This window comes from Tursiops truncatus, chromosome 5 (genome assembly GCF_011762595.2).
Source record: "Tursiops truncatus isolate mTurTru1 chromosome 5, mTurTru1.mat.Y, whole genome shotgun sequence".
Taxonomy (NCBI): domain Eukaryota; kingdom Metazoa; phylum Chordata; class Mammalia; order Artiodactyla; family Delphinidae; genus Tursiops; species Tursiops truncatus.
In genome coordinates, this window is record NC_047038.1 from 118,782,664 (window position 1) to 118,805,037 (window position 22,374).

Sequence of the window (22,374 nt, forward strand, 5' to 3'; positions counted from 1 at the left end):
TTGGGAATAAACAAATACATTAGTAGAACAGAACACTCCAAATGCAAATTCCAGGATATACGAAAATTTGCTGTATGGCAATGGTGGTATTTCAATTCATTTGGAAGAGTAGGGTTCCTTTAATAAATGTTGATTTCTCAATTGGCTGCCCTTATTTTTTTAAAAAAAGAAAAACTTAAGTTGGATTTCAGCCTCATGCTATAAACAAAAATAAATCCCAAGCATACTACATGCAACTATAAAAAGTTAAATCCTAGAAAAAAAATGTAGAAAGTGACATTGGTCATTTAGGGGTTTATAAAAGACTCCTCCAGCCAAGACAGGAAACAGAACTAGGAAAGAAAATATACGCATATTTGAACCAATGAGCATTAAAATATATTCAGTGGCAACAAACACCATAATCTAAATCATTTAGAAAGACTAAGATAAAGAAAAGTATCTGTGATCCATAAGATAAAGTACATGATATGTTCTTACAGTATGATCTTACAAATCATTAAGACAGAAGACATGATAGAAATATGAGTAAATGATATGAAAAAATGCTAGTTAAATTTTACCTAGCATTCAAATAATAATGAAATGTCACTATTAATATACCTTCTGTGGGTGGGCATGAATGGGAAGAGGGTCTCTTTAAACTGCTGGAGGGACTGTGAATTACGTTACCATTTTTATGACAGTTATCTGGTAATATTTATATAACAATATTTTATAAGGGAGAAATCAAACCTTTAATGGATTTAACTGGGGTTTTTTTTTTGAAAGCTGAGAGCACTGCTATCCAACAGAAAATACAAGTCACAAATGCTAACCACATATGTAATTTTAATTTTGTAACAGCTACATTTCAAAAATAAAAACAGGTAAAATTAATTATAGTAATATATTTAATTTAATCCAGTAAGTGCAATATATTTAATCCATATAAAACGTAATCCATATAAAATGTAATCCATATAAAAATGACTGAGAGATTTTATATTCTACTTTTTTGTACTAAATCTTTGAAAACTAGTGTGCGTGTGTTTGTTTGTTTTTTTGCGGTAAGCGGGCCTCTCACTGTTGTGGCCTCTCCCGTTGCGGAGCACAGGCTCCGGACGCGGAGGCTCAGCGGCCATGGCTCACGGGCCCAGCCACTCTGCGGCATGTGGGATCTTCCCGGACCGGGGCACGAATCCGTGTCCCCTGCATTGGCAGGCGGACTCTCAACCACTGCGCCACCAGGGAAGCCCTTTTTGTTTTTTTTTTTAGTGTGTGTTTTTAGATTTCCAGCACATCTCAGTTTGAACCAGCTGTATTTCAAGCGCTCAAGAGCCACCTTATCTAGTGTATACAGTGTTAGGCAGCATGGTACAGTGTTTTTTGCCCATCAGCAGACAGAAAGTATGTAAGATTTCACTGATCTGACATCACAGAACAAATCTGCATTCTACACCCTTGTCAGGGAATGCAATTTTGAGCTCACTGTCATTTATTATCAAAATCTTCTATGACACAACTAACATGTAACAAGAACAGTCAACATTTATAACTATACCAACCTGCTTGAATGTGCTTTTATTTAGCAACATTCAGTTATGTGGATTCGGACAGGAAGAATACAATTGGATAGACTTATGTAGGGTTGCTGTTTTATCAAGCGGGTATGACAAAAAGAGGTGGGTGAGAGTTGAAGCATGTGCAAAGATATGATTGTAATAGTGATGCATTGAGTCCAATTTGGATAAAAAGGACGGGATGATCAACAAAAAATAAAGCTATGGAATAATCTAGCATTGAAACAAAGTTTCTATGAAATATGAAAAGTTTTAGAAACAAAGTTTCTAAAGAAATATGTTATTTTCCATTAACACTGATGCTTAGGGAGAGAAGGAGGTGGGGAGAGGGAAAAGGAATGAAGGAGGAGAAGGAAGGGGAGGAGAGGAGGAGGAAGAAGCACTCTGGAAACATGGAAAAAGAGAAGGAAAGAAGTAAGGGAAAAAATGAAACAATATTTAAACACATAAGAAACTCTATACATTAAAATGTGTTCCTAATGGAATTTATGGAACTTGTCTTTGAAAGTTTTCACAGGAGAAAATCCCCTTTAGTGTAGTGCTATTAGCTTTTGAGTACAAGTAAATCATTATAGCAGCACAGATCTTAAAACAAAAAAATATATACATAAATAAAATTCTTTCCTTGGCCCACATCTCCTGCAGTGGCTACTTCCTTTCTACACTCTGGCAGCCACGCTTTAAAAAGTTGTCTACATGGCGTGCACATCCTCATCTACCTTCACCCTTCAACTCGCATCCCCTCTACTAAAGCTACTTACTTCTCTAAGGTCATCTTAAGTTTCAAGGTGCCAGATCCATTGGCTAAATTTCAGTCCTCAATTTACCTGACCTATTCAAAGAATCTGAGTCAGTTCAGCATTCTTGCCTTCCCCAAACATTTTATTCTTGAATTCTTGCCGTTTTACACTTATCTTCCTCCTTTTCTCTTTAGCCTCTCCTCAATCATATTGGGTAACTCCTCTCGCTCTATCAATGCTTTAAATGTTTGCTTTACATGGTTCTTTATCCTGGGTCATCTTTTCTTTCTACTCTAAACTCTTTTTTTTTCTGTTATCTTATTTACTGATGCAGTTTTAAAGACTGTGTTTTCCCCAATTTTATATCTCCAGCCTGAACTGCCTTTCTGAGCTCCAGATCATAATATCAAATGTTTACTTGACATCGCTACTTGAATATTTCCCAGATATCCCAAATATAATATACGCAAAATTGAAATTGGATGTTCTCATGCCCTTACCGTTTCCTCCTGCTCTTTCAATCTTTTCCATTGGCGTAAACGACAGCTTTATGACCCTCCAAGTTTTCCATGCCACAAACCTAAGACTGATTCTTCACATCTCTTTCCCCCTCAGGTTCTATATCTCCTACTATACCACAAAAAGTATGTAAGTAATAGTTCTTAATAAACATGTCCACTTCTCCCTATATTTTACTGGTTGATAAATTCCTAATTGTTCAAAACCTTTCCATTGTTTTGACCTCTTCCAATTTGTTGTACCAAAAGCAGGTTACATGATCTTTTTTTTTTAGGTTATAAATTCTCTTATTTTCACCTTCATTGATTTAGAAGGTGATTCAGAAGAAGAATAGCCTTTCATGTGATCTTCTAAAAACCAAAATCTAGTGATGTCATGCTTCTGTTTTAAAACTCTTCAATAGCTACTCATTATATTTACTTAGGGAACTTTGCTCACAGATTTATGTAATTTAGTTTCCGTTTACTTTTCCAGCTTCTTCTTCTGCAACTCTCCCCGTGGCTCATTATAAGACTGTGAATGTACCCTTGTCAAAACCTGAAAATCTTTTATCATTCTGAGCCTAATTCCTTCATCTACATCACTACACTTAATTGATCACACCTGAACTTCTTTAATTTGTGCCTATCTCCCCAGTTTGGTAAGAGCACACTGAATTTAATCTTGTTTTCCAAGATGATCATTAACCCCATTATTAACATATCATCTGTAACCTAATGAGGATACTAAACTTTCTACTCTATTACTAAAAAAAATATCTTAATCAAGGACCAATCTCTGAAGTACAATGCTGATTACACTGCTTCAGATTGATATTAATCCGCTGACAGTGTGTATAAAGTTTTCACAATTGCCTGTCAGTGATGCTATTTTTCATCATATGCCGGGGGATTGCGATAATAGTCAGTAAATTATGCTGCTTTTGTATCTTCTCTTCCTTTTTTACCAAGATAAATGTCATAAGCATCCTCTCTGTGTGCCTCAATTTCAATACATTCTAAAAATTTGTCAGAAACAGTATGCTGTAAATTTTTCAGATAAATAAAAACAGAATTAACAAAACAAAAAGTCTATTGCTAAATTTTATAATTAACGTAATTCTGTAACTATAGTACATAATGCAAAACTCTAGACTTCTTAACAGTGCTTAATTCTTATAATATTAACCTTTGAATGAAGTATTTCCTCACCAACTATAGAGACTTCAAGTTTAGAGACAAAAATAGCTGCATGCAGTTTCTTCAAATATCAACAATAAAGCTAGAAAACTCCAAATATTCTTATCTAGAGGAACACAAGACTTACTCATAAGGCACCCTACTTTCAGCACATAAAAGGAATAGACCTAATTCTCAGATTGTTTTAACTTTCAATGGAAGATGCATAGAAGACATCACTTGAACAATAATAACAACTTTCTAAAAGAGAAGAAGCTTCTGTGAACAGGAGTGGCAGTGTTTGAGAAATGAAGTTAGTCTAACCCAAACTCTTTTTTTTCCTCCAAAGAAGAGACGCTCATTCAAATTAGTCCATGTAAAGAGAAGGTCATTGCAAGGACGCCACAGGCATTTCATGAACAGACAATATCAGAACAAGGGCAGCTGGGTCTTACTTGGTCTGGAAATGGGAAGTCAGAAACTAAAACTCCTCTCTTTGTCTTTCAGTGCTCCTTAATTCTCTCTTCTCGTCTTCTTTCTAATTATCCACCTTGCACATGAGTCAACTAGCTGTCAGCCTCTACTGTGTATCATCACACATCGACCTTCCCCTGACAACAGTCTCATTATCTCTTGTTTGAAAGAAGGGCTTGGTTGACTGCAACAAACCTTTAAATGTGTGTGCCAGACAACACACATCACTGGTCATGAAGCAGTCCACGGACTGGCTGCCTTTGAATCAAGTGCCTATTCTTGGCCAAAGTAACTGTTTCTGGAATCTGGGCTGTTCATGGTTCTACCCATTTTACATAGGTATGGATGGACAGGATATGATAAAGGAAGGGTCCTCTGGTCTACAGAGAAGTGCCTGGAGTAGTGAAAGTTCTAAACTCTTACTGAAAAGTAATGAGGAAATTAAGGAAATTATCTCCTTAATTGAAATCAAAGTAGATTTTTGCTTCAGTTTTATCTCACTCACTTTCCCAACTGTGACCCAATGGTTCACGAATTGTATTAAAACTGTAGTTGTCTCCTGAGATTTTTTAATTACATGGGTCTACTAAATCTAAATAAAATGTGATTGGCCAATGTAGAAAATGTATAAATTTTAGGGATTCTTCATACAGTCACAAGAAATACGCTACAACAGTGGTCCCCCAACCTTTTCGGCACCAGGGACCGGCTCCGTGGAAGGCAATTTTTCCGCTGGCTGGGCGGGGGGCAGGGTGGTCCAGGCGGTAATGCGAGCGATGGGGAGCGGCAGTGAAGTGTCCCCTTGCTCCCCTCCTGCTGTGCGGCCCAGTTCCTAACAGGCTGCGGACCACTAACGGTCCACGGCCTGGGGGTTGGGGAGCCCTGCTCTACAATGTGTCATTCCAGTTCCATGATTTTATAGAATCCTACCACTTTGATATGATTTGTTTCTCCATATCTTTGATGTTGGTGCTTCACCCTCCACCCCAAACCCTAAAACAAAATTACACGTTTTTTTAGGAAATGAAAGAACACAATGAATTATTAAATGTTTTCATATGATTATATGGAACAATATAACTTCTTGTCCAAAGTAGGTGCTAATCCTCTGATGCTCTCAACTGTCAAGGTAATGTGATATCTATATGATATGAATTCCAAGTAGAAACGTAATAAATGGTAGCTATTAAAAGAAGGCCAAAATTTCAAGTGGTCTGACACTATGTTTTCTTCTGAAAGTTAGACATGATCCTAAGGATAAATTCAAACAAAAAGGGAATGAGGATATTGATCCCAACCAAAGGATGAAGTTTACACCTCAGGGTAGATCATGACCAAACGAAATCAGGCAAATGAAATTCCAAGTCAGGAACTGTTCTTACACTTTTCAGTATGTCTTCCTTATAAAATGGAACACATAAATCATGAAGCAATGAGAATTACTAATATGGAAAAGAGGTACAGGAGCTTAAAAGAAAGGAAAATATGGCACATGCTTAATATGATAAAACAAAACTTATTTTAATAAACTGGAGCAAAGAAAATCTTATAAAAGACCACAAGGCAATGATGAATTACTTCTCATGATTACAAAGGGAAGTGGTCTTTCTGGATTATCTCAATTTGGAGCACTTGGAAGCAACAATGATAAAGTGGTAAAGGTCTAAAAGGCTCATTATTTTTCTCTGAGTCAAAAGTAAATACAGGAGGGTGTAAGTCCATACAATATCTGTTATTTTCACCACCTGGACTATTTCAGTGTCTGCAGTAAAACTTAGATACCATTCTTTACATTTAAAACAGGAAAGAATTACAAGGCCATATAATAACTTATTTTTAAATAATAACTTCCAGAATGTTTGTCCTTCCTATTCTTATTTCATAGTTGTCTCCAAAATTACTATAAGATATTCTATAATTTATAAAGAAAGTAATAAAATAGCAACTGTAACTTAGATGATCGGGCAAAAGCCATTTAAATTCTCAAAACATGTGGTTTACATTTGGCAGGAATGATATTCTTTACATTGGATTTTTTTTAACCCAACAGTAAATATTTTGGTAAAATAGATCTTCCATCTTCTTATAATTTGATGAAGTATCCCACAATTTTATGTTTGATGCTTATTTTTTTCACATACATTTATTTTTTTTTAATTGGGTCACAATTGGTACTCTGTGATATGGGGAAATAAAACACACTCTCATTTTGTCCTCTTAAATTCCCGCTTTATTCTTTCCTGTAACTGCCCTAGTTTAAACCCTTTTAATCCATCTATCCTTAGTTATTCTCATTGTGGATTCCTTCTTTTTCTCCTCTCAGAACTATTGACCACACTATTTCCCCAAGATTATGACAATATCTTACTACAGAAGTCACACTCCCAAATTTTTTTAGTGTGGGAGTTTGATGGCTTCATTCTTTTAAGTTTTTCCCCAAGTCACCATGAGGCAGCTTCTCAATAAGAACTCTATCTTTTACATGTAAATATGACACTACTGACCAACGACCAAGGAAGTAAAACTAACACGTATCAAGCAATTACTCTTTGCTATGGCACCCTGAAAAGCACTTCACATGCATTTTCTCCTTTAATCCTCAGAAACATTCTTTCAAATAAATGTTGCTTTGTACCCACTTTTGCTTTTTTAATGGACCATTTGGGATAATGACAGATTGATTGATTTATCCAAGATCGCAAAGCAGATATGCAATGAAGCTGGACTGAAGCAGTCTGAGCCCAGAGGCCATCATAAGTAGGGTATGATCACCTAAAGCACATGTTCAGATACATGTGGCAAGAAAGGTCCCTCTGCTACCCCAAGTACGACGCCCAGTATGCTGTTGTGTACGCCTGAAATCCTAAGCAAGTAAATATTACAGAATTATCCCATATTAAAGTAAAAAGGCCCTGAGAGAGCTACCTCTCTTCAAAATCTCAGCATAAGTAAGCTTATCTCAGAACCTTTCTCGCTGGTCTGAAGAAAGCAAGTTTTACCAGCCACTAGAGTTAAATAGGGTATTTCCCTGGTAGGAGAAATCTACCTTGTTGGCTATGTTGGAAGACTGTAGTTAAGAGTAAAGAGCTTCAAATCTGCAAGAACTTTAGGACACAAAGGAAAGACCTAGACAAACCATGTTTCTCACAAGCAAAGATGCAGTCCATCAGACCACAGTTTTCAGAATGTTAATGTTCAACGTTTAGAAAGTTAACATATTAAAATGTGAGACAGGACAGATGCTTTCTGCTTTTAACCTAACAACTGATCTCTCTCTTCATCAGAGGCATCAAATAATAAAAAATACAAAAACTATGGGGTAGGGAGCAATCTGTGCTTTAATAAACAGTCCTTATTGAAGGTAGCAGTTTAAATTTAAACATTAGTTTTGGAATAAAACAAGGAAGGAACTTCTCTTTTGGACATTAGTGGACAGTATCTAGTTAAACATAAAGCCAGAAAATAAAGTCTAAGCGGAATTTTCACCACTGTGCACCATTTTCACACTGTCTTAGTTTTGGGTATCGTATCTTTTCTGCTTCCATTAAAGGACAAGTTGGACACTCAAAGATTTCTCTGATGGCAGTAAACACAAGATATTGTCATTACAAATACACAATACACCTAATGCTAGACATATAATCTTCATAGGCATGAAACTGTATTTACCACTTTAAACTGTGTTTGTCCATTTTACACTCATATCACTACACAAGTCTTGGAGGTGGGCAGGTAAAGATTGTTGGTGAAATGATGAACAGGATCTTCAAATAGTTATTGGTTATGGGACTGTGGGCAAATCACTCCCTGAGTCTCAGTTTTCGCATGTCTAAAATGAGGCAGTTGGACTAACTGACCCTTAATGTGTCACATTAAGCCAAAGTCTAAGATGCTGTGGAGACACTTGCCCAAAGCAGACACAGAGGTCACACGGAAAGGTATCCATTTTTTAAAAAAGGATTAATCAGAAATAGTTCTTTTAGAATACTCTTCATATCTAGGAATGGCATGGGTTAATAACAAAAAGATAGCTCAGTATAAGAAAAGTGTCATTACCTGAGCCAGATGAGGAGACAAATGAAGCAAGTAATAAATACCATATTGGAAGGACCAAAGGAGATGGGGGGAAACGCATGGGAGGAACAGGGCTACTCAGGATGAGACAAAAGTTGGTTCACATCACTCCAGCATTATTCACAATGGCAAATACCTCAAAGTATTACTTGAGTATTAAGTAAAATAATAGTCATGTTCTGGCTAAAGTGCTCCATCTAGAAGTTTGAAACAAATTGTAGCTGATTCTATTTAACTAAATTGTTCAGTTGAAATTACAAAAGAGCTAACCTACTCAAGGTTCAAAAGACAAGGCTGGTTTATTTACTGAACCAAGCACAGATGCAGTCCATCAGACCACAGTTTTCAGAATAATGTTTAACATTTAGAAAGTTAACATATTAAGATATAATTCCTTTCTTGCCATTTCCATTGCCACAAATACCCCCATTTTAACTGAAAAACAGTCTTTTAAAATTTATATATGAAAAAAAACACTTGCCAAGAGAAACAGCTAAAGCCATAATTTCATTACTTAACAAAATGCTAATAAGCTATGAGAAACTCCATTCAGCAAATTAATAGAATTTCACTCAGATTTTCTTATCGCACATCTCAGTGTGAACATCTCCAGGAATCTTAATATCCAAGTGAAGCCTTTTCTTTTTAATTTTCAAAACTGAACACTTTTTATAATCAGTGTACAATTCACAAATGCATTTGACATACTTCAAAAAGGAATGAAAACAAGTGCCTTAACTTCTGTTTGACCCATAAATGCATTTATGTATTCAACCGAACGGACTGCTTTTCCTTTCAACAAGTTAAGAAAATCTGTGTTTCGAGGAGTTTTTACAGAAAGTAACCTGTCTGATTAGTAGGTCACAGGCCAAATTTACCGGATTGGATTTTGGGAGACCTGGCAGGTAAACGGGCGATGCTACCAAAGGGCAGGTTTGCCATGTTGACAAAAGTTTTAGGCTGATGAATAACTTTAAAACACGTTCCAAGCTGATTTTAGAAACTAGAGGAGCCTGTCCCGGGTGCTCGGGAAAGTTCCAGCTACTCAGAAGCTGCGGCACCGGCGGTGCCACGCCGCCCAGATTCAAGGAGCGCTCCCACCGCGTCGCGTCCCGATTCCCCCGGCAAGGAGCCCGCGACAGAAGCCGGCTGCGCGGCGGAGCGGCAGCCGTGGTCCCGCGGCCTCGAGGCGCACAGTCTCCGCGGGACCCCGGGCCTCCTTCCGGCCGCCCGGCCGCGCGCACACCCACCTCGGGGCGCTGGGCCGCCTGCGGGCCATTCCCGACTCCCGCCCGCCCGGCCCGGCGCTGCTGGCAGCATCGCGGCTGCTGAAGCCCGGGCGCCTGGACAGGTGCCCGCCGAGCCCGGCCTCTCCCGGTCTGAGGTTCTCCGCGAGCTGGTCTCCGGGCCCCCGACCGTCCTCAGCCCGCTTCCCACCGCGGCGGCTGCGGCCGAGGTCCCGGAAACGCAGCCCCGGGGCGCGGGCCTCAGGGCGAGGGCTCGCCACGCTGGGCGCCCCGCGGAAGTGAAACTGCTCAAGGGCTTGCTCGGGCCTTCTTTTTAGGACGCTTTGGTTTCTCCTAACACTCTCTGGTCCTGTTCCCGCCTCATCTTTTCACTCAGGACATTTTTTGAGCTAGGCTACCTGTTCCTGTAGCCCTTCTTGTCCCATTCAAGGGCTTCCACGATGCTTCCACTTCCAGGAACAAGGATACCAGAAGTAGACGCTTGCTGGAAAAGGGGACTAAGAGATATAGACATACAGATATGGATGTATCAGTAAAGGTATAAAGATGTACATGTAGATACGTAGTTGGTTTTTTTGTTTGTTTGGAGGGTTTTTTGGGTTGGTTCACTGTTTGTTTCTGATATTGCATTTTGCCCAGAAATTTTAAGCTAGAGCCATAAATTATAAAATGATTTTTAAATCCTAAAAATTTATTTCCTATTCCTGCTCCAAGTCAGAACCGGCCTAGTAAAAAAAATAATAAGTTATGGATCTAAATAGGTCCTTTGTTTGTTTGCTTTAAAGACTGTGAAATACTCAAGAGTTTCCCCCAGAGCCTTAAAATAAATGTCCCTTGTTCTCTCAAGTATCTCTAAATTACTAATTTACGTTCTGATGTTAAAAATATTTTTGAAGATCAATTTGAAGTTTTGGTAATCGTTCACGCCTAAATGTCCCTCTCCCTCTTTTTAGAAAAAAAACCTAAAGGAGGGAGGCTTGTGTAGCAATTATTTATCTCACAAAGTCTTTTTTAGAAAATCAACTGTCAAAGTATCAAAATGTTAAACTTTTCTTTCACATAATTGTACTTTTTTACATTTTATACCATAATGAAGTAAACTTGGAGAAATGTCAGCAAATTTTGAAAACTATTATAGGTATCTTTATCCGCTTTCCAATTGTTCCTTTAACCTCATTATTAACTTTAAGTTGATTTCCTGTATTTGAAATAATGGAGCAAAAGATATTATCTAATTTATGAAATAATATCATATTGACAAGTTTACTGTCTTCTACAAATGCCTGTTTACCAACAGACCGCAGTACAATAAGGTAAAGACAGAGAGTTTGGATTGCAGGGTGCATATAAACTCTTGGTCAAGAGTTCCAGGAATTCAGTTCTGAGGAAAGCATAAGTCGTCTTAAACCAATCCATTGGGGAGACAATGCCCTAAGTGATGTATCTTCTTCACAAAAGATACTGTGACAAAGATTTTTGTTTTGTTTTGTTTTGGTTTTTTTCGCGGTTGCGGCCTCTCCCGTTGCAGAGCACAGGCTCCGGACGCGCAGGTCAGCGGCCATGGCTCACGGGCCCAGCCGCTCCACGGCATGTGGGATCTTCCCGGACCAGGGCACAAACCCGTGTCCCCTGCATCGGCAGGCGGACTCTCAACCACTGCGCCACCAGGGAAGCCCTGACAAAGATTTTGAGGAGAAAGTGATATACACATTCCAGCTCCCGCTCCCCTGTTAAGTGTCCACATCTTCAAAGGCATCCCAGTTTGTTCTACGAAATACACAATGCTCATTCCTCCTCCCCCCAGCACACAAAGATTTGCAAAGAAGGATAGTCTTTAGATAGCAAACTGTATCTGTCACATGTCTGAAGAACCCCGGACTGGAAGTCAGAAGGCTGCGGATGTCATCTTGACTCTCCACCTCACTATCTGGGCAACCGGGGCAATTCTCAGTATTTCTGAGCCTTGCATAATCTCAGCTAAATGAGGAAATTGGAATAATTATATTCGAGTCTCTGCCAGCTATACAATTTTATGACGCTGTCTCCTCTAATACACATAGAAGACTTACAGTACATAGGATAATTAAGTATGTTTTCAGATGCTCACTTCCACAATTTATATCCATGTGATCCTGGTAAAATAAAAACAAAAATGTGTTTAAAATTATGGGCTGTTTTTTAAAACTACTTCATTGGTTAAGGCTTTGTGCTAGAAAATCTTTAAAAATCTACTAAAGTTCAAAAATTATTATAGGTTTGTTTTTGTTTCAGGTACGGAATGAGAACATAGCTCTTGTTCAAAAGTTATGAGGTAACAGCTTAGCCCCTTTACTTATTCGTTCACTCTTGTTTTATTAATGTTGCTGTTAACAGCTACTCGTTTTAAGTGTTCTATGTGCCAAGCACTATGTAAGTGTTTCACAGTGTTCATGTCATTTGGTTCTCAAAACAATGTGGCTTTAACTATATTTTATAAATGAGGAATCTGGATTTTAAAAGTTTTAAGTGACAGAGCTGGAATTCAATCCCATATCTGACCCTATAGCCTTCCCTCTTAGTTAGAAGCCTTCTCTTCCTTTTAAGGTCACATAAAGTTATTGCTAAAAATTACATGGACATCATAGGCAAGGTTATACATATACATATCAAAAAATTGCTTTTGTTTTCCTACTCACTTTCCCACAGAGCAAAAATCTCATAGAAATGAGCATCTATCTCCTTAAAAATAGGCATGAACCGTACTCATAGTTCATTACAATACTGGCACTATTGGTTGAGACTATGTAGACATTGTTTTCACAAAGAAAAGAAAATGTGTGGAGATGACACACACAGAGGCCGTGACCTAAGTCTTACATGTATTCTAACTTTGCCTATGCATTTACAAAAAGATATTTTAGAAATGTTTTCACTCATTTTGGTCTTGTTTCTTAGTGTCAAACACAACTTTAGTCACAGTTGACTTTACTTTCCCCCTACTTTCTCCCCTAAGGAAATGATACTGTCTGAAATGCTGGGTTATCTCTTGGTTCACACTTGTTCTCAGGGAAGAGGCACTTAGTAATTCTCACACTGAGATGCTTTTTCAGGCAGAATGCTACCAGCAGTGTGTAATAGCAGGTTTCTGATTTTTCCTCTATTATACAATGACAAAAAATGCTAGCCACAGTTGGTTTCTAGTTTCTCAATATATCAAACTCTTGGATCTATTGATTTTCGTCCCTTGCATTCTTTTTCTCTAGCAGCATACTGACAGCCTCAGTATTATTACTCTACTCGGTAGAAATTATAAGGGTCTCACACGGACGCTATGTTCCAATAACTGGATGTCTGAGGCTGTTTTGACTGTTGCCCTGTTGCAATTGCAGTGGCTGATTTCTTGTGCCCTTGCAGACTGGATGCTTTTGCTAATTCTGCTGGTTTTATTTCTACTTTTAGATTCTGGATCCCTTTAAAGAACAAAACAGGTTCTTTCCTAATGCAGCAAACTATTGTAAAAGTGAAAGAGTACTTTGCTGCTTCATGGCTATTTATTATTGGAGAATTTTCCTCTCGAAGGACATGTCCAGATCTTCAGACACTGAATTATATTATTCTTATAGAGTGTTATTATACATCTTATTTTCTAGTTCAAAACTAGACCAAATACTAGGAAGGTACGAAGGAATTTCTTAGCAATAATACTTTCTTTGTTGTTGTTGCTGGGAGGCTTTCTTCATTTTCTTATCCTTCCTCACATTTAACTGACTTCTTTCATACTAATCTAATTGTGTGATGGGTCCCCTAAAGATGTCCACATATGAATCCCCAGAACCTGTGTATTTATTACCTTACATTCCATGGAAGGTGGAATTAAGTTAAGGATATTGAGATGGGAAGAGTAGCCTGGATTACCCAGGTGAGCCAATGTAATTACACGAGCACTTATAAGATGGAAGCAGGAAAGTCAGAGAAGAGACAGGATGAGGAAGCAGAGATTGGAGTAATGTGCTTTGAATAACGTGAGGAAGGGGCCACAAGCCAAGGAATGTAGGTCTCCTCCACAAGCTGGAAAAGACAAGGAAATAGATTCCCCTACAGAGACTCCAAAAGGAACCAGCTCTGCTGACGCCTGTCTTTAAGCCCAGTGAGACTGATTTTGAACTTCTGACCTCCCAAACTGTAGGATAATAAATTAGTGTTGTTTTAAGCTACTAAGATTGTGGTAGTTTGTTAGAGTAGCAACAGAAAGCTGACACCAACCTACGGCGATAAATTGAGTGTTTGGAGACATTCATTAATAAGGAAAAAATTTTACATTCTTCTAAATGAACATATATTAAAGAATATACAATTCCCTTTAGCATTAATTTGCTAAGTCCCTATGGAATAATATTTCACTGTTAATTGCTGGATATGGTAGCTCTTTGATATGCCTTCCTGCAGGGCTGTTTGCATCATGTACTTCTTTCTTCTCTTGGTTGTGTAGATGTGCTGAATCTTCACTTTTCTGTTCAATTAAAGATGACTTGTGGAACTAATCAAGTTGTTTTCTGCTTGTACCATAGCTGATACCACCACACCCACTGCCGCCCATCCTCACCCCTGCCTGTGCTAACAAGTGAAAGTGAGTTTGCTGGAACGGAGCTTGATTACTATATCTGAACAATACTATAAAATGTTTAAATGTAAAAAAATCTAAAATTCTCTATTTCTCTTTTTGCTTGTTTTGGCTTTCTTTGAGAACTCTGATAATTTGCTTCTGTGTTTACCCTGTAATTATTGATTAGATAAGGTTTTCAGTCCCACTCCGTACCCTACTTATAATGTTTTCCTCAGCACCTAACTCACCACAGGTCTCTCAATAGCTGAACCTGTTAGCTTCAATCTACAGGATTGATAAAAGGAGTCACTGCTCTTCACATTTTCATTATTCACTTATTTATTCATTTATTAAGTCATTCAAAGAGATTTTTGTAAGTGCTTATCATATCCAAGATACAGTGCTGGACACTGGACATACACTGATGAAAAGATACAGCCCTTGCTTCCAAAAACTCTGCCTTCTAGATATTGTGCTTCAGTTTTTGTGGAGAGTTGTATCAGATAAAGTAATACTAAATGGTTCTATAGTAATTGAAAAATACCTTTGGACAACTGGAGGGGTCAAGGATATTCTTGTAAGCAATGTGATTATTGGGGCAGTTTCCGTTATAAATAAATCATAGTAAAGAAACATTGAATTTGGGAGTTTGGAACTAGAAGACAACAACAGGAAGTGGTTTGGAAGCAAATTTCAACAGGAAGAGAAGCAAAGATAATGTTTCAGCCAATGGTGTAACTAGCTATTAGTGTGCTTAGGGCAGGTTCTAATAATTGTGCCCCTTGACACCGTCCAAAAATTAGAAGAGCATATAGAAGGTATTTCCCACATCTACCACACAATTTCAAAAGGCAGTGAATAGCCTGTTAACAGTTTAGAAGAGAAGATAATGCAGACAGTTATTTGAGGGAAGTGAAGTAAGTTTCCTGCTAAAGTCCCTATCATCTTGGATTATGATGTGAAAAGCAAGTCATTGCAATCAATGTCTGAAACACTCATTCAGAGAAGAAAAAGCAGTTAACATAACTGACTCTACAAAGAGCTAAAAAGGGATATCAGAACAGAAAATGGCATTTTATGGTGAGAATTCTCACTAAAAAATTGAGTTTTCATTTTCCAAAAGCAAATAACAGAAATGTTGGTGCCATGAAACCAATACCAAGAGAACTGTAGGTCTTCTGAGAGTTCATTTTGCTCCTTTCCTGTGGCTAGTGCATTCCCCACCTCCCGAGAGACCAGCTGTGTGGTCCCAATTCGTCTTTTTAAGAGGAGAGCCATGGAGGACTTCTGCCCTCATGAGTCATCTGAGATTTCAGGACAGAGGGCTCTCAATGTCACAGGCTCTACATTCTCTTGCTAGACCTCAAGTAGAGTTCATGGATCCCAAGCCTTTGAGAATAGCTATGGGAAATCTCAGGCCATCATTATTGGGATCAATGAAAAATATTTCTTCATTAAGATCTCCTGGAATCAAAAACATCATGTATGCTTTTGAAGGAAAGAGAAGACATTATTAAGGGGTGATTTCTTTGTGACTCTAGGTCAAATATACATAGGAGAGGGATGTTGAAAACTATACTGAGAGAAGATAGATAAGAGTTTAAGTCACGGATATAGCTACCTCCCTGGAGGTTGCTTGAATAGCCACAGAAACAGAGGAAGTTAGGGGTATGATAAATTTGTCTAATGGCTAGAGATGTGAATGGGAGAGCACTTTGAAAAATTTTGCTGAGGGATCTAAGAAACATATTTAGTCTTGTGCCACTGCAAATATTTTGCATAAGTTTTCTTACATTTGTTTCCTACTGAAAAAGAAAAATCTGCCTTTTATTTTGGAAATTACTGAAAGTAATATTGCAAGTAACTCAAATAGAAGAAAATAAATTTAAAAATTTAAGATTAAAAATAAAAGTTATTTTTCACTCTATAAATACATACTGAGCATCTTCTATGTGTATAATATTCTAACAATGATATATAAATGATGGACATTTCATATGCTAAAGTATATAATTCATAAAATTATCCTAATAGTATAATAATTAAGTTAACAAAAATTCAACTTAAAAATAAAAGATTTTTGTTTTATAGGCACAATGAATACTTGTCATGAAATAGCACTAAGGAATTTGAAAAAAAAGTGAATATTCAAAATAATTATGATGGATGATTTATCCAGTCAGTCAGCAACTATATATTGAGTACCTACTATGTGTCATAATTTCTATTCTTAGACTGTGTTCCATAAGACAAATAATAGGAATTGTAATAAAGTATAGAGTATTCCAACATTATAACAGAGAAAATATAATATTATTATAGAGCAGGCACTGGGTTATTTGGGATATTTAGAAGATTAGGGCATGCATAGGAAGGTCAGCTTAGCCTTACAGTGAGTAAAACTCTCCCTGAGGATCAATTATCCCCATGCCTGACCAATTTAAAATAATTAAAATATAATCTCAAAGGTAAGCTCAATTCAGGAAAAGGCAAGTGCTCCTTGGTGCACTGAAACTATTTTCACAAGTGAATTCCAACCTACACCAAAACAAACAAAAAATTATAATAGATCAGTAAAGCTACTGTACCATAGAGCTAAATATGTCACTTTTTTTCTAAATCTACTGTAACTTATTCATTATTATAATACCTTTAGCAAGTGGTAAATTTTTTTCAGTCTTCTCTTGAAACTGAATGAAGTGGACAGGTACCAGCAGTGTTGATAGTTGCCCCTTTTATACCTTTCGTACTTAGTAAAATGGGATCTGATTTCAGTGACTAACTGGTAGAATGCAATTTATCTTGCCACCAAGTTCTTTTTTCATCAAAAATACTGCCTTAAAGAAGAAAGAGTGAAGCTACATATGAGGCAGGCGTGTTATTTTTTTTCACCCTTTGCAGAAGTACATATTACACAAGGGTATGGTGGTTCCCTCCCACATAAGAAAACCACTGAGAATGGTCTAGTAGGAGTCTCTTAGGATGCTTTCTATTCCCTGGAGGAGGCCTAGCTACCTAATTCCTATTCTGACACAAAGGGAGAAGAGATCCACTGTCTGATATGTGTCCCAGCGAACTAAAAATCACAATACAGATCAGTTGAAGACTTGTGGCCACTTTGTGACTCTGAAATAGGCTCATTAGTGACCTCACCTACGGTACAGATTAACCCTGATTTAACCATTACACCTGTTTGTCAGAAGCTAAAGGGGATTCCCTCCTTGGGCTTAAGAGTGGATTCGCCTATAAACCTGATTATATGATCTGACAGAATGGACTACACCTTCCTGTGACTTCCTGTCCCCTGTGCTTATTCTCATTTTTACCATAACAACACTTATACAGTTTATTCTTACTGATTTTAATATAGCCTTCCTATAATAAAATGTAAACCCCTCAAAGGATCTTATTCATTTTTCTATCCCTAGGGCTATCATAGTTCTAAGCATAGAATAGGTGACTGATGATATAAAAATTAATGTGTTTGCTGAATTAATTACTGTAAGAACTATTAGAAACACATAGTTGAACAAGGGTCCCAGGTCTCAAAGAGCTTACAGCCTAATGAAGAAGGCAGATATGTAAACTAATGATAATTTAATTCACAAAGAAGTAAGCCCTAAATAATGGTGCAAACAAATTGTTTAAGCCCGAAATGGAACAGGTGGTTAAATATCATTAGGGAGACTTCTGAGCAAAGTAAGTTTTGGGGTTTGGCCCAGTAAGATTGGAGTTTATTTCCACAGGCAGCTTATTTCCACAAAGAGATGAGAGAGGTACAATGAGGGAGCAGCTGTGAGTTATTTCTAAACTTTGGACTTTTATTATTTAAACAGCTTCACTGCTGGTAGCACGGTTTAAGGTTTTATCAGAAGTCATGTATCAGCCTGAACTCTTTTGTATGCACATGACAGAATCCCAGCCCAAATCAGGTTATGTAAAATGGGACATTTTAACAGATCATGTGACCAAACTGTGGGACGAGGGGTGGTGTACCTGGGCCTTGCGGAAAACTGAAATAAGGGACTGTTCTCTCCCCTCTACTTCTTTTCTCTTATTGTAGAATAGCTGCCTCGAAATGTTGAAAACCTGCTCAGCTGAGGCAAAATGAGTAGGATTGAGAGTTGCTCTCTGGTATCAAGTTTGGAAAATCATGAGGCACAAATGTTCACAGCAGCATTATCCATAAGAGTCAAAAAGTGGAAACGATCCAAATGTCCATCAACTGATGAATGGATTAGAAAAAGGTGGTATAACATACAGTGGAATATTACCCTGCAATATAAAGAATGAAGTACTGATACATACTATAACAGGGAATCATTATGTCAAGTTAAAGAAGCCACTCGCCAAAGACCACATGCTGTTATCATTTATATGGTATCATTTATACCACATGCTGTTATCATTCTATTTATACGGGATGTCCAGAATAGGCAAGTCCTTAGGGACAAAAAGTAGATTAGTGATTGCCAAGGGGTTGGGGTTAGGGGCAGATGGAGAGTGAATGCTGAGCCCAGGGGTTTTTTTTCAGGGTGACGTAAATTATTCTAAAATTAGATATTGGAAGTGATTGTGGGACTCTGTGAATATACTAATAATGACTGGATTATACTCTTTAAAAGGGTGAATTTTATGGTATGTGAATTATATCTCAATAAACCTACTATAAAAATTCATAAAGAAGGGCTTTAATTAAATTAAATTAATTCAAGACCTAAATTAATTCCAGAGCTAATCTTTGCAGTGAGGGAGGGAGGTGTGGAGCGTGCTGAGTCAGGTTCCTGAGGTCAGGTGCTTGAATCATCTACAATAGTTGGAGGAGGATTTAGGATATGTTAAAAGAGGGTCACACAAATTCAGAGCACATGGTTGGATCAGAGAAAACCATTTCCCAGGAAAAGGTAGACATTATTCCCAGAAGGAGGAAAGAAGGGATGTGGGTAGATTAAAAAATAAATGTCTACTATAAAAGATCAGCTTGAAAAACCTAGTGACTTTAGCAGTTGGCCCAGTTACTGCAGGCGGTGGCATACACTTCTTAATTCTGTGGCACTCACCTCTCAACCTCTGGGAGTATGGGCTAAGGACAACTCACAACTGTGCTCTCTCCAGGAATTGCCCTTGGCAAAAAGAAGTCGCCTTGGTCAAGGTTACTCATCTTGCCTACAAGACAACCTGTATCCAGGAATACAATAGCTCCGGTGGAAGTTCAATGTGGAAGTGCCAAGGGCTGGACTCCTTACCCAAGTGGGAAAATTTTGGAGGGTCACCTAGCATGAGAACTCCCCAAAGTATGGCCTGAGGTCTCTGCTGCAGCTGCTTCTTTGTTCAGCTTCTTCCTTTGCCCAGTCGTACTTCCCTTACCACTTGCATGTATTGTTCCTATTTCTCAACAAACCTCCTGCATGTAAATATCACAATGTATTCCCCAGAGAACCTGTGACAGTTGGTACCAGGAATGGCCCTAGGAAGCAGACCTAAAAGTAAAATTTGGAGCTGGATCTCACTCCAGGCCTGAGGACATCATCACTGGCACCGAGAGCTCCTGGCCTGTGGTTTCAGCGTAATTGCTAATTTTTGTTTTCAGTGGTGAACTGGGACGGGATGCCAGTGGAAAGGATGAGTTGATGAGTACAATACCTCAGGCACAGGAGAGGTTTGGGAAAAACAGTAATGATAAGGACTACGGAATTGGATAGCTGTAGAAAGAGCCATTGGTGCACTGAAAGAAGAAAACAAAGGCTGAGGGTGATTAATCACCAATATAAAACAAATTGTGAAAGACAGAGGGCCTCCTAGGCAGCATATAAAGAATAAAGAGATTCTCATCTGCTGTACCTGAAGGTCAGAGAAGGCTTAGGATCAGGGCCAACGCTTGATTTTATGAGCAGCAGAACTCCAGAGAGGTTTGAATTCTCAATCCCAACAAGTCTGCTATGCCAAGATCAGGGCTCTAATTGGGAAGGAATGGACCCTGAAACTTGAGATGCTGATAGCTGAGTCCCTGGGTTGATGCACCTAGAAAATTTTAATCTCTGGATTCCTCTGAACTCTCTGTGCCCAGAGAAGTACACCGCTTCTCAAGATAAAGGCCAGCACTTCCTCCTTGCTTGACAATAATACACAAGCTTGTGCCTTAAAAGGTAAGATCCCTTCTCATGTTTCATCCCCACTCCTCTCTTGCCACCACATTAATAAGCAGGGTCTAGCTACAACATAACCAGGTAAAGGCTCCCTAAAGGAAGAAAGGGTCTGTAAGTCAAAGGAGTTGGAAGACCTAGCCAACATATACCAGCAAGATTCAGGACTGGATCCTAAAGGAGATGAATGAAGTCAAGTGAAACATAAAGCTGGATAACGGAGAGTGTTTCAATATGGGTTCATCTTCTTGTGATATAGGATTTAACATTCTGGAAAGCCTCGGGAGATGGAGATGGTGCTACTACACTGCTTAGCTGGGACTTTGAAGCTTGCAAAAATTGATGGCTCTTGTTACATGAAGCAGAACTGCTATGGCAAATGGTAGCACAAGGGGCTTAAAAGTTCAGATAGGCTTGCTAGAGAGAATATATTACAGCAGACAGAAACTCACGACAGGACTATGTTTTATAGAGAGGCCCAAGGGACACTCTGTTTATCAAAGTGATAAAGAATGCGTTACTGAGGGGGGGAACCAGAATTGTTAAGAAGCTTAGTAGCAGTTGTTCTCCGAAGGCCAGGGCTTTTACGTAAGGAGGATCCCAGGAAGTAAAGGGGATGATAAAATCCCAAAATAATCAATCCAATATTTTAACCACCAGAAACAAAATGGACACAATACGTGTAATTAGCAGCAAGACTGGCATGACAAATGGGGGAGCCTGACCTTCAGAGACCTATGGAGATGACTAATAGAACATAGAGCTCCTGGGACGAAAAAACATGGCAGCCAACAAAGATATTGTTCAATCTATAGATTGCTCAAACTGTACTGAAGAAAAACTGCTTTCAGACCTGAGCCATTTCACAGATTTGGAAACCACTGAATGAAAGAGATACCTAGAAAGAAGAACCCTGTACCATCAAATCAAGTTTTCATGGTAACGATTCCCCTATTCCTTCTCCAAATTATCCTAAAGCCATTTACTTAGGTATTGTGTGCTGGAGAAATTCTTGAGTGTTCTACTGAACTCACATGCAATGCAGACTACCACTGATTTAAACATTACATGTGTTCATCAGAAGCTAAATGGGATTTCTTCCTTGGATATGAGAGTAGATTTTCCTCTAAATCTCAGAGGAGGGGGAACTGAAAATATGTGCCCAGGTGGATTTCAGAATTGCTACGAACGAATTACTGCTATGCTGCACACACACCACCACCACCCTTGAATAGAAGTATTAATTTAAATTATCCTGCTCCTATCTCATGATTGTATGTTTGTGTTGGGGTTGGGGTGGGTGGAGGGAGCAGATAATTTTTAGTTTACAGTGCTCTGTAATCAAGATAAGGCACTTAAAAAGTTATCTGAGGGATGTCACACCAGGAGCCTCAGCCATACCTGGACTCAGTTTAGTTGATGATATTCTGAACATTAAGCCTAAGTTTCAAGCCTACGTCTGAGGCTGTCATGGAATGACACTGCGGATCTTAGGAAGGGCTGAATATATTTTTCATGTTAGGGGAGTATGAATCATCAGAGGCCAGAGGGACACCTGTGGTAGCTGTTATATTGGTGGCCCACTAATGCACCAGCCCTCCTGGTATACATGCCCTCATTTAGTTCTTTTTGACATTGACTCAGGGGTTGGCCATTTAACTATCTTTGACCAATGGAACATTAACAAACTAAATACAAGCAGAGGCTTAATAAAGGCTTGCATATTGGGGTTTGCACTGTAATGCTCTCCCTTGAACCCTGAGCTACTACTTAAAGAAATCCAGCTACCCTGATAGATAGACCATGTGATAAAGGGAAATATCCAGCCAATCCCTAGTTATTCCATCCATCACAGCTAAGGAGCGAGACATGAGTA

General features: G+C 38.5%; 1 protein-coding gene across 6 annotated transcripts in view; it reads right to left on the reverse strand.

The window, feature by feature from the left end:
* Window positions 1-22,374, reverse strand: part of BANK1 (B cell scaffold protein with ankyrin repeats 1) — a 444,955-nt gene that overhangs the window by 310,716 nt on the left and 111,865 nt on the right. For 3 of the 6 annotated variants that reach the window (XM_019926479.3, XM_019926476.3, XM_019926475.3), the window contains exon 1: window positions 9,777-9,983. The exons of 2 other annotated variants lie outside the window; for them this stretch is intronic. In XM_019926479.3, the coding sequence (XP_019782038.2) occupies window positions 9,777-9,846 (70 nt within the window). In that variant the 5' untranslated portion in view covers window positions 9,847-9,983. Of the gene's footprint in view, window positions 1-9,776; window positions 9,985-22,374 lie in introns of those variants that run through there. One more of the 6 variants, XM_019926477.3, reaches the window with a different exon arrangement.